This window comes from Lepidochelys kempii, chromosome 9 (genome assembly GCF_965140265.1).
Source record: "Lepidochelys kempii isolate rLepKem1 chromosome 9, rLepKem1.hap2, whole genome shotgun sequence".
NCBI classification, from domain to species: domain Eukaryota; kingdom Metazoa; phylum Chordata; order Testudines; family Cheloniidae; genus Lepidochelys; species Lepidochelys kempii.
Window position 1 is genome coordinate 102,329,322 of NC_133264.1, and position 12,309 is coordinate 102,341,630.

The 12,309-nt window shown below is 56.8% G+C and overlaps 1 protein-coding gene across 1 annotated transcript; it reads right to left on the reverse strand.

Annotated features, from left to right (window-relative positions):
* Positions 1-213: 213 nt before the first annotated feature.
* LOC140916834 (uncharacterized) lies at positions 214-11,744 on the reverse strand. The gene is made up of 10 exons (XM_073358720.1): positions 11,574-11,744; positions 10,309-11,436; positions 5,686-5,896; positions 5,378-5,509; positions 4,791-4,946; positions 4,323-4,427; positions 2,753-2,856; positions 1,504-1,576; positions 1,134-1,202; positions 214-473 (listed from the first exon to the last, which is right to left on the reverse strand). Exons 1-10 carry the CDS (start codon positions 11,742-11,744, stop codon positions 418-420), a joined length of 2,205 nt encoding a protein of 734 aa, XP_073214821.1. The 3' UTR covers positions 214-417.
* Between the last annotated feature and the right edge of the window lie 565 nt (positions 11,745-12,309).

A 12,309-nucleotide genomic window follows, 5' to 3' on the forward strand; every position in this document is an offset into this window, starting at 1 on the left:
CAGGACAAGACAACAGGACCCAGTTTACAATGGGGCCACGTCCAGAGCAGTACTTCCTGTGTTAGGTACTGGCTACAACCAAACCTGGGGGGCTCTTTCCAGCCAGTCCTGCCAGGAGCACAAGGCCCTGCAAGGCTGCAGCCCCCCCGGCCAGGGGGGTTAACATGCCACAGGGAGCAGCAGGAGGGCTCTGCAGCACCAAGGGGAAGGAAGAGAACTTTATTTACTTTTAAAAAACAAAAGCCACAATTAAGAGTCCCCATCCCCCCCACAGGTGTCCGTGAGAACAGTCACCGCTCGCTCCCAGCACTGGGCTGCAGGGTTTTCCTTCAGGCTCTCCAGAGCAGCGCACCCCTGCGAGGAGCCTGCTAGACGGGTTCTTGTAACAGGCAGACACAGACCCTCCATGCTTCACTGTCACTCGCCTTCCAAGGCACAGGCCTGTTTCTCTCCCCAGCCCTCTGAGAGGGAGCCTGGGGGAGGGGGGAACAAACAAGGGCATCATGAGACAAGAGAGACAGAGTGAGTCACTGCTACTCACTCCAGTCACTTTAGCACATGCCTGGGTCTGAGGTAGCCACAAGCAGGGCCGGGGGGCATGGAGAACTGCTGGCACCGTGCCAGACAAGCAAGCCAGCTGCCCGGTAGCACAAAACCTTAACTCCTGGCCTAGTCTGCACAGTGGCGCTCCCGTTGCCTACAGGAAGGGCACAGCAGGAAGGGTATGGAGACTCCAGCACAGCCTGGCCTACCCGTGAGGGAAAGGCACAGGACCCCAGCCCAGGGAGGCTGGTACAAGACAAGATGCTCCCAGCTCCTGAGCCAACTCTCTGCAGGGGCAGGAGGCATTGGGCTAAGGACAGCACCTCATCCTGGGCACTGTAAGGGAGTGCATGGTCTGTCTGCCCCGAGGGCAGGGGGTGCACTCACTGGCTCTGGTCCACAGTGGGCTTGTGGGGTGACCCCACACACAGTGCTCTAGCTGCTAGGCGAGGGGTGAAGCTGCGGGACTAACTCTCCCCATGTGCTGGGATCATAGTGCCACCTTTCCTCATGCAAGGAGGGGGCTTTGGGAAGGTTGGCAAGAGGGATTTCCAGGGGCATGGCCACTGTCAGAGGAGGGGATCACCTACCTGCCCTCAGCTGAGCCTCCAGGGAGGAGATCGTCCTTCGATAGGCTTCACATTGGGCATCTCTTGCAGCTGAGGAACAGGGGAGAGTTCAGCATGTGCCCAGCCAGCCCCTGGCAGAGCGCCCAATGGGGATGCTTGTGGGCAGAGGGGAAGGGAGCCCGAGGGCAGGATTCTTGTGGTTGTTTCCACTGCACGGGATAGAGACAATGGCTCAGTGCCCAACTGCAGCATGGTTCCCGGGGCTCCCAGGAACTGGAGGGGGGCACCCCCACCCCACACAGGGGCCATGCTTCAGCAGCAGCACTCCAGCTCCCATGTACACGTTAGCATGGCCCAGTCTAGGAGGGGGAGGGGTTTCCGCCCCACGTACCAAGCTCATTCTTCACTCTTTGCAGCTCACTCCTTACTCTCTGCAGCTCCTGGGAGAGCAGCTGACCTGGAAGCTGACAGAGAAAGGCTGTTCACCACCAACCAGGGAAGCCAGCGAGATACAAGCCGTTCTGCTGCCCCTTGCCTAGTGCACTTTGATGCTGCAGGGGTCTGGAGCAGAGTTTCATAGGGGGACCCTGGTGTCCAGCCCCACCCAGGAAGGGACCAGAACAGCCCATGGCACCATGACAGTCTGTAGCTGGCACATGCCCAATGGAAGTAATTCCTTGGGAAGTGGGAGCTTTGAGCACCAGAGGTGGACATGGCATTGCATAGGGGAGAGGGGAGAGGGCAGAGAGCGGACATGGCCCCATCACCACAGCGTCGGGCACCTCCCAAGCGTTTAGAAGAACATTGTTCCCATCTGCTTGGCTTGTAGTCTGTCTGGGGCATGTGAACAGGGCAACATGTCTGGGCAGAGCCAAGTCAAAGCAATGGTCCTGCACGGAGTCAGGGCTCCTCCCCCTTGCAGCAGAGCTCCATGGCCTGTGCCCAGTTCCTATGACATTTCTGTCCCCTGTGGCCACCAGCATCTCCCACTGGGGAGACTCCCAGGCAGGGCTTTCGTTAGCAGGACGAGTGCAGCTCCAGGGCTCTATGGAGTAGGGAGCCACTGCTGAGAGCAGCACTGGGACGATGTGTTCATGGAGATCAGAACTGCCTGGCCCCTGGTGCACCTTGGACCAGCTAGTGAGTGGCTTCAGCCCTCAATTTTCAGAGTGGCAGCAGTCGAGCCTCCAGGACACACACATCGCCGTGGCCAGTTTGTGTCCATTGGCCGGAACATGGAGTCCTGCCTAGTCACATAGATGTGGGTGGTTTTTGCCATTGTGGGATCTGGGCGTCTAGCAGCGGTAGGAATCTGGGGGTTCCAAGGCTGCTGACGACTAAGGGTGGGAGTTCAAGGAGAGGAGAATGCTCTGAAGCTCTTCCTTCCTCTCCAAGTCTCACCTCACTGGTACCTGGGTGCAGCTTTGGGAGCTGCTCTGCATTCAGCCCCAGCCTGGCCGAAAGTCACAAGAGCCCCTGCCCTAAAGGGCCCGTGTTTTAAAGGCTCAGGTATCCCAGGGCCCATCCCAGTCCCACAGAGCACCTCCTTCATCCCACCATTCCTCTGGCCCTGCTGCGCCACACCCCAGACGCCTTCTGAGAGCTGTGCTGAGTAACGCCAGAAGACGGCTGGTTGTTACCTGCATAGAGGGCGCTGCACCTCCACTCTCCAGGGCAGAGTCAGGGAGGAAACTACTGAGAGGAGCTAGGGAATTCCCACCTGCCTGAGGCTGGGCCATTCCACCTGCAAAGAGAGACTCAGACATGGTGCAGAACTAACCACGCCCATCTGCTCTCCTGTCCTCCCTCCCCACCCGCACAAGCCTTGCTCCAAGCACCTGGATCGGGGCGGGTCCCAGGCTCGCCCTGCCCACCCGTGCTGCAGTGTGAACAACTGCCACTCACCGCACAGGACAAGTCTTTGTTCCAGCACGGGGCATTTTCTTGGGATGCTGCTGCCCTCCGCTGGAAAGAAGTTGCACCTGCACCACTTAAAACTTCCCCTCAAATTGCCCATGGGCATCCGAGGACGAAAGCTCATGCTCAAATAAATGTGTTAGTCTCCAAGGTGCCACAAGTCCTCCTTTTCTTTTTGCGAATACAGACTAACACGGCTGTTACTCTGAAAATCTTTATACTGGTTACTGTTCAGATGCCCCAAATGCCTTCACCAAGGCTAGTCCAATTCTACCAAGGGATGGGAACAGCAGAGCAATGCCCCAAGCATCAGTGCAGTTCTTTGGCAGAGCAGAGAATTATCCTGAAGGGCTGTTGGAAAGGGCCTGCCACCCAGAGCATGGCCCCTGGAGGATGGGGCATTGCATAGGAGGGTGGGATCACTCCAGAGCTGCAGCCTTTGGGGAAGGCCCTGCCTCCTGCCCCAGAGCAATCTGGAGACAAGATCTGGCAGTTCCAACCCTGCCAATCTCAGCTGCACAAAGGGCGATACAGGCTCCGGCCCCAAAGGCGTGGAAGAGTCCGCTGGCTTAGTCAGGGAACTAACAGGTTTCAGAGTAGCAGCCGTGTTAGTCTGTATCCGCAAAAAGAAAAGGAGGACTTGTGGCACCTTAGAGACTAACCAATTTATTTGAGCATAAGCTTTCGTGAGCTACAGCTCACTTCATCGGATGCATTCAGTGGAAAAAAGCTGAAGTGAGCTGTAGCTCACAAAAGCTTATCCTCAAATAAATTTGTTAGTCTCTAAGGTGCCACAAGTCCTCCTTTTCTTTTTTCAGGGAACTAAGTTTCTCATTGTTTACTGGCAGAGATTTGCTGTCTTTCCTCCCCTTCAGGAGCAGAGCTCAGCATGGACTCTCCTGCCAGGAGCCCACGGAGGATGTGGAGATGGGCCCCAAACACACTGTCATTTGCCAGCTCCCCTTTAGCCCTGGCCAGCAAATCAGAGAATCTCAGGAGCCACAAACATGGGTAGGAGCCTTAAGCAGCCAGTGGCTGGCCCAGAGCAGCAGCGCTGAAGGGGTGGGGTGGATGATAGATGCCAGGTTTGTGTACTGTCTAATCATTTCAGGCCCCCCATCCCTGAAAGGCTCCCTAATTCCAGTGGAAGGATAAGGTGTGCCTTAGCGCCAGAAGCAGACCTGGTGAAGGAACCACTCAGACAGGAGTTCCTGCTCCCTTTGCCAAGAACCCAGCCCCCGGACTGCTAACCACGTCTCACAGCATCCCAAAACCACTGAACTGCTCACTCACCTGCACTGGGTAAGTTTTGCCCCACAGGTTTGTCCTCAGTGTCTACAGAGAGCCCTTCTCCTCCACTGGGCTCCAGGGCTTGTGCAGCTGCTGCTGAGTTAGTGTCTAGAAAGCGAAGGTGAAGGGTGTCAGCCTCTGCCCAGGTAGCGTCAAGACAGTGGGATCTGTCCTAACCAGGACACTCCATGATGAAGCCTTCGACTGGAGCTCCAGGCTGGGAGAGCCCAGCAGGGCCCTGGGGAAGGAGGCTCAAAGGAGCACTTCTGCTTCACTCTGGGCAGCCCTTTGCGGAGCCAGCATCCACCCCCCGCCCCGGGAATCAGCCCGATTCTCTGGAGACAGGGGAGGAGATGGATAATCTGACCTACCCCTGCGGCTCTCGGTGCTGCCCTGACCCCCTCTGTCTACCAGCCCTGCCTGCAGCAGGGAGGCACCAGGACTGAGAGTCCCTTCCCTGCCCAGACCTACCTTTACCTAGGCGAGCTCGCTTGGGGGAAGGGAGCCTTTTGGGGGAGGCTGTTGACCTCCCTGTTGGTCTCAGCCGGGAGTGTGGAGCCCTGGCAGGAATCGCAGCAGTGGCAGCCCTTCGAACAGGCAGCTTGTTGCAGCCAAGTTTGGCGACACCTGCTGAGGAGGTGAGGAGTGTTAGCCTGGAGGAGATCTAGCCCAGCTGCGGAGGGGCTGGCCCCAGAGTAGCGACGCCAGGGACTGGAGCATGCGCGTATGCAGCCTCAGTGCTTAGCCATGCTCCTCACCCTCTGCCCCCTAGCCTCCGACCCCACCTCAGGAACCCCACGGCCTCCCCGCCCAGAACGCAGCACTCTCACTACACAGTGAGCTCAAGGCGCAGAGAAAGCAAGGCCGGGAAGACCACGGCAGCTCACAGACCACCACAGAGCTGGAGCTAGGATCCAGCACAGGAATCCCAAGACAAGTGAGCAGGCACCTTCCGTTCCCAGCCCATGCGGCTCTCCCGATGAGCATTGAGGGCGCTCCCCCATCTCCCCCACAACGCTGCTCCCTGCTCTGCACCCAGCAGGATTACAGGCAGTTACTTTCAGTCTCTTTGTCCTGGGGGCTGGATCTGGCTCCTGGATACCCAGTGGGAAGAGAGCATGCTGGCTGCAGGGTCCCATTGGTGTGCTCCACGCTGCTGGGTCTGGGCTTCATTAGTCTTATCCTGGTACCTGGAGATGAGAAGAAAAGGAGAACAAGGATTTCACAGCCCCAGAGGGCAGCCAGGGAAGCTGAAAAGTCCAGCCAGGGCACTGCCACAGACAGCAGCTGGCCTCGCCATCAGGTCAGAGCCTCCTTCCCAGCCTCTCCCCAACACTACTGGCCTCCTTTCATTGAGTCTGCTCACCTTGGTGAGTTGGGAGTTTGGTTCCAGGAGCTCCAGCCTCTTTGCTCATGCAGAGGATCCCTGGAACCAGAGAAACCCGGGATCCCATGAGCAAGGGTCTGCTGCCACTACTGAGTCCTGGGAGTTTGGCAGGAGGCCGGAGGGATGAGGGGCACTTGTCACTGCAAGGTAGCTTTGTAGCACTCCGCTTCACAGTGCCGCTGGCAGGGAGCTAGAGCCAGACAGATGAGCCTTGGATTAGACCCTGGTGGCAAGCAGGAAGGCAGGGCAGGCCTCTCCTTCCCCCTCCCCTGCTACCATTCATATGCAGGCTCAGACCCCGAGCCTGTCCAATCCCACCTCCGGAAAGGCAGCCAGCCCAGGGGTTGCTCTGGTGGACTCTTCTGCCTCCTGAACACCCTCTGGCCTGGAGTCCATGGCTCACTCCCACCCCCCGCTGGAAAAGGAGCAGCCCTTCTGAAATGGCATTTCATAGCATCATAACAGCAATAAACCAGGTCTCCAGAGAAGCACCAGGAACCTGCGGATGGCCAGTCCCAAGCCCTCTGCTCCCCCTGCTACTCCTTGTGCGACTGCCAAGGCTCCCCCTGCATGGGGAGCTTCCACAGTGGAGTCACCCCCCACATATCTTGGGTTTAAGCCTAGGCCAGCTTTTGAGAGGTCCATAGCCCCAGTCTTAGTATCCACCCACGTGTACCGGCTTTCCTCAAACCAACTGTCTCACCAACTCCTAGCTCCACCACAAGGTACTCCAGTTCACAGATCCAAACCAGGGTGTTCTAAGGGTCAACATAAGCCAAAGTCCCCCACCTCTAACTTCACATTCATCCTCCCCGAGCCACCAGGGCAGGGCTGCTTTGCCTTCAAGTGTCCCCCACAACAGTAGAAGGTCAGCCACCCATCCCTTGGGTAACCAGGTCACCCTGTCATTGCCCATGCTACCTAGATTCAATCCAGCTCAGGTAGGCTGGCCATGCACAACTTTTGCTGTGTAGACAGACCAAGATCTAGCATCCCATCTGACAGTATCCCGTACCACGTGCTTCAGAAAGTGTGAGCCCCCCTCGTGAGGAATTATGGAGTAGCTCCTTCCCCACCCCAGGCAGACATGCTCTGAAGCACAATGGTAGACATCCAGCTCCTCCATGGACTGGTTGGGCAACCCGCATTCTCCCTACCCCCAGTGGATCCACCTGTGGGTGGAGCAAGAGAGGCACAGCCTCCCTGACTCAGTGTCTTCTCCCCAGCTCCTGACTTAACTCTCTTTCCTCAGTTCAAAAAGAAAAGGAGTACTTGTGGCACCTTAGAGACTAACCAATTTATTTGAGCATGAGCTTTCATGAGCTACAGCTCACTTCATCCTCAGTTCAGTTATTCTCCCAGAAACATGGGCATGTTCCTCCCAAGGGTGTCAATTGGGGGGGCAGGAGCCCCCGCTCTGGGTTTCATACAGGGGATCTGCAAGCTCCCAGACTGAGCTCTTGACATACCCGAATCCTGTGCTGTAGTTTACACTGACCATGTTACAGCACAGCCATGCTGCTGCAGCTGCGCTGTGACGGGGGCAGCGTAATCACGCTTTATGGGGGGGGGGGGGAGAAGAAGAAGAGGAGAGACGGACAGGACACGAGCTGAGCTCTCCTGGCAATAAACGACAGCTACCCCGAACGAGGGGCGGTCGCTTTATCACTGGGACAAAGCGTGGTCTATACTGACGCTTTTCAGCGCTAAAACTTTTGTCCCTGAATGAGTTTTAGGGCTGAAAGTGACAGTGTAAACACAGCCTTGGTGTGAAATGTGAGTTCTGCAGAGGAGAGGTGCCCCTGGGGCAGCGAGTCACTATTGTGTTTACAAACAGAGACAGGGTGATTAAGATCAGAAAGGGCTGGTGATTAAATGAAGGGTATGGATGTTTAGATGTAAAAGAGGAATCCCTCCACGGAGGGGGAGAGGTTGTTTTAGAGAGAACAAGGGGTGGGGGGAGAATTCAGAAAAAATACAGCAAAGCACTGAGCCCAGGTGACATTCAGAAAAGGGGGAGGTTTGGGGGTGCAGGTGAAAAGAAGGGGTCAGACCCAGGGCAGGGCTAGCAGTGTATAGAGGAGTGCCCACTCTTCCTGCGGTACTTATGTGGCCTCATCAGCATAGTATCTAAGGGAATGTCTACACTGGAAACTTCAAAGCTCTGCCACGGGAACCCTCTCCTGGTGATCCACCTCGAGGTGATTGGCTCCAAGCTCCCAGCGCTCTACACTAGCGCTTTAAAGCGCTCAGACTTGCTGCACTCAGGGGGGTGATTTTTCACACCCATAGCCAGCAAGTTAGAGTGCTATAAAATGTAAGTGTAGACAAGCCCTTAAGACTGCGCCTCACAAGGTCTAACCTATTTCTCCTCCCAGCCCCTCAGTGAAGTCGAGCAGTGCTGTTATCCCCATTGTACAGGTGGGGCACTAAGGCACACACAAACTAAAGGCCAGATTTTCAAAGGTATTTAGGCACCTAGCAAGATTTTTCAAATGCACTTAGAAGTTCTGGTTCTTTGTAACCCCACTAGATGCCTAGCAGCATCTTTGGGTGCCTAAAAGTCTTAGAAATTCTGTCCTTAAAGCACTGGCCTGGGGTCAGACAGGAAGTCCATGGGGTAAGTAGAACCCAAGTTTTTCAGAGCTAGCTCCCTATCCAGTAGACCAGCTACTTTCTCTTCTGTATGCTTTTGGGGGTGGGAGGGGAAGAGGAGAGAAGAGGACTCTGATAGATGGGAGCAAAACCAAGGTGGCCAGTTCTCTGAGACTCCAGCAAATGGTCTCAGGAGGTTGGGATGGAGGTCATGGTTGACAGCATGAAAATCAGCACAGATGTTAGGAAGGCTGGAGAAAGAGTCAGATGAGAGGAGCTCATTTAACTCCCAAGGGAGGGGGGGGGCAGGTTCTGTCCCATGCTGGCTTGTAGAGCAATGGCTGCTGTGCAATTTTACATTTTAACTGAAAACCATTTTGTTTTGTCATTTTTTGTTCTGAGTTTCAGAAAAGGAAGGAATGAGAAAGTATCGTCAAATTCTTAGGGTTTCAGCTGTATCCAGGCCAATTCCACAACAAAGAACAGAAACTGCATCCACAGAGTTCATAAAGTTGACCATTATTGTCATGATTTGTATTATTCACTGGACACCATCTGTGTGCTCAGCACTGTTCAAAATATGCCAGAAAATCCAGTCCCTGAGCATCTAAGCTGTGTAACTCTGGATAAGATTAACAAATTTATTTGAGCATAAGCTTTCGTGAGCTACAGCTCTCTTCATCAGATGCATCCGATGAAGTGAGCTGTAGCTCACGAAAGCTTATGCTCAAATAAATTTATTAGTCTCTAAGGTGCCATAAGTACTCCTTTTCTTTTTGCGAATACAGACTAACACGGCTGCTACTCTGAAATCTGGATAAGATGGCTCAGATATTTAAGTGTGAAGTGTATAGTTATTGATCGCACATATTATCACATGGTCACTGTGACGTTTATATCTATGAATGGAGGCACTGATGGAAACAGAAGTTTTACTGGATTACGGACTAGAAGATTTGACCCTCCAATGTTCTTTCAAGAGGAAGAGCTGCCCAGAGCTCCTGTGCCTGTTTATTTCCCTTTCCTGCCTGCAGTGGCCCTGATAGACCTCAGAAGTCTCAATTTTTTTCCTCAACTTTAAAATATAGAATTTTCTTAGTGTTTGGATTTAAATAGTCTCCTGTGAGAACTGCAACTCAGTCACTGTGGTGCTGTGTTTCAGAGCCTTCTGGAAAGTAACGAGCCTTTAAACAGAAATAAAAGCTGTGTTACCAAGGCTCATGATTTTGTCATGAGTCTCATGATAATTGTGACTCCAAGTGCACCCTAAAGGCTCAAAAAGCATAAAGCAAATAAAAAGAACCCCAAATCTGTTATTTTTACATAATCTCATGATTTTAAAGCCAATCTCGTGATTTTTGGTGAGCCTGATTCATGACTTTTGACCATTTGGGATTAGCAACACTGTGAAAGTGACTTGAAAGTGTCACTTTCCCTCCTGTTTAAGGTCAGTTTCTAGTCTATTATTTGTAGTGAGGTAACACCCCAACAGCCCTAGGCAGGTGCAGTAGAAATTCAGGGGGCTTTGCTCCAGTAGGATGTTTCCAAAGTTAAATGATCTATTCCAAGCTTGATGAACTGCAAAAAAGTGATAGAAAGTCATCTAGATTTTTCTGCAATGGTTGTATTTAAGAGTTAGTAACAAAGAACATACATTAAAATGTTAAACCTAACCAGTGTCCCTTAAGTGACTTGACAGAAGATGTGAGAACAAGTTAGTATTGGAGCTGAGTGGGTCTAGTATATAAACAAACATAGGAATTAGATACAGTGCTCCTATCAGCTAATTTCTAAATTACCTGCACAAAAAAAAACACCCTAGAGTTCCCAGGTGCCTAAGTAACCCTTGGAATCATGTTTGAAGTTGACCCCCCAAAAATCTGAAATGGCTCCTGGGCCCTCCCTCACGCTGCTCCTATGGGATACTGAAGTAAGGGGCAGTTGGAAGAGGCACTTGGCATTACTAGGCAGCAGGAAGCTGGAGCACACCCCCCCACACACACTTACTTGGGCAGCAGGCTGGGTCTCCACGTTGGACCCCTGGCTTGTTTTTCCAGTGGCAGCTGCTTTCTGCATGCTGGGTCGGGAGTTACCTAGAGACAGTCTTGTTGCTTTCCCCTCCAAGGAGATGCCTCTGCTCCTTGGAGGCAGGCCTGCTCTCAGCAGCTCTCGAGAAGCTCTCCGAGATTCAAAGGAAGCGAGGGCCCGACTCCTGCTTGTTCTTGGGGTGGTAAAGGCCAGGGGCAGTGATTTGACAGCAGCTTGGCCTTCAGCACTGGTACAGCTTCTAGAAGACACAGGCAATGCAGTACTCCTCTGAGGTGGTTTGAGAGTGACCTTGCCACAGGACTCTTCAGGTAGGTTCCCGCACTTGGGCATGGGGCTCCGGGTCACCTTGGGTGCTGCAGATTTCCAGCCAGCCTGACCTGGGCAGGCTAGCGCTCTGGGCATCGAACGCCTAGAGGGGTTTGGGTCCCTCTCTTCCAAGTCATCTCCTAGGGGACTACCTGTCACAAAGTGAAACTTTGCCGGTCCCATCAGCGGCGTGGAGGTCGCAAAGGAGCCGGAGCCGACAGAGACCGCGCTTTCGTTGGAGGCGAGGTCCAGCTCGTGGGTTCTATAAGCAGCCCGGCTCCGCTCCAGATCATCGACCGCCGAGTCCTTGAGGCTGGACAGCTCGGCCAGTAGCTCCCTTTCCGCAGCCAAGCTCACGGCCGACCCAGGCGGGCGCGCCGCGGAGATCTCGAAGGTCGCCTGCCCGAGGGGAGCGCCGGCCCGAGCCGGCCCCCGGAGCTCGGCGCTCAGAGCCCGCAGACCGGGCAGCCCCCTCCGCCCCGCATCCCCCGCGCCCTTCCCGGGCCCGGCGGGCAGGGCCGCCCCCGGGCTCCGGCCGCCGGCCGCCCCGGGCTCGCGGCCCGCCCGCCGCTCCCCCAGCGGGGACCAGGGCGCCTCCAGGGGCAGGGGCTCGGCCGCGATGCCGGAGAGCTCGGGGCCCGGCCGCGCCAGCTGCCGCGCGATGGCCAGGCACTCGGCCGCGAAGAAGCTGCGGAAGAGCGGGGTCTCGGGGGAAGCCGCCGCCCGCTGCCCGCCGCCCGCCGCCCCCGCGAGCCCGGCGAGCTCCGCCGCCGCCGCCGCCTCCCACAGCGGGCTCAGGCGCCGCGGCCCCCCCGCCCCGGCCGCCGCCCCGCGCCCGCCCCCGCCCCCCGGGGGCCCCTCCGCGGGGCTCCCCCACGCGTGCGCGGCCCCGGGCGGGGGGGGCGGCTCCGTCATGCCGCGGACACGCGCGACGCGCCCAGCTGCGAGCGGCGCCCCGGGGAGCTGGGGGCCTCCGCCCGCCCCGCGTTCATACGCCGCTTCTCACGGCTATTGGGCGCCTCGCCACCAATCAGCGCCCTCCCTTCCCTCAGCCAGTCGCCGCGCAGCGCCTCTGGGCACGTGCCCATTGCTCACCAATGGGAAGGGGGATCGCTGCGCGAGGGGAAGGCCCTTGGCCAATGGGAGTGGCCGCCGTCACGGGTGGCCCGGGCCTCTAGTTCCCCCTGGCGGGGCGGAGGTGTGTTCCCAGGCGGTGCTGGGGGGGGGGCTGTTCCCAGGCGGAGCTCGGCGGCGGGGGGGGGGGGGATGGGGATGGGGGTGGGGGGGGGGGGATGGGGATGGGGGTGGGGGGGGGTGTTCGCAGGCGGAGCTCGGCGGCGGCGGGGGGGGTGGGGATGGGGGTGTTTCCAGGCGGAGCTCGGCGGCGGGGGGGGGGTGGGGATGGGGATGGGGATGGGGGGGGGGTGTTTCCAGGCGGAGCTCGGCGGGAGGGGGGGTGGGGATGGGGGTGGGGGGGGTGTTCCCAGGCGGAGCTCGGCGGGGGGTGGGGGTGGGGGGGGTGTTCCCAGGCGGAGCTCGGCGGCGGGGGGGGGGTGGGGATGGGGGTGGGGGGGGTGTTCCCAGGCGGAGCTCGGCGGCGGGGGGGGGTGGGGATGGGGGTGGGGGGGGGTGTTTCCAGGCGGAGCTCGGCGG

Bases quoted from the DNA above. Each gene is read 5' to 3' on its own strand.
- LOC140916834 (XM_073358720.1), bottom strand. From the start codon at position 11,744: ATGGGCACGTGCCCAGAGGCGCTGCGCGGCGACTGGCTGAGGGAAGGG. The intron at 11,437-11,573 runs GCATGACGGAGC...CCGCTGTGGGAG, and splicing joins GCGCGTCGCGCGTGTCCGCG to GCGGCGGCGGCGGCGGAGCT. The intron at 5,510-5,685 runs GTGAGCAGACTC...TCTCATCTCCAG, and splicing joins CAAACTCCCAACTCACCAAG to GTACCAGGATAAGACTAATG.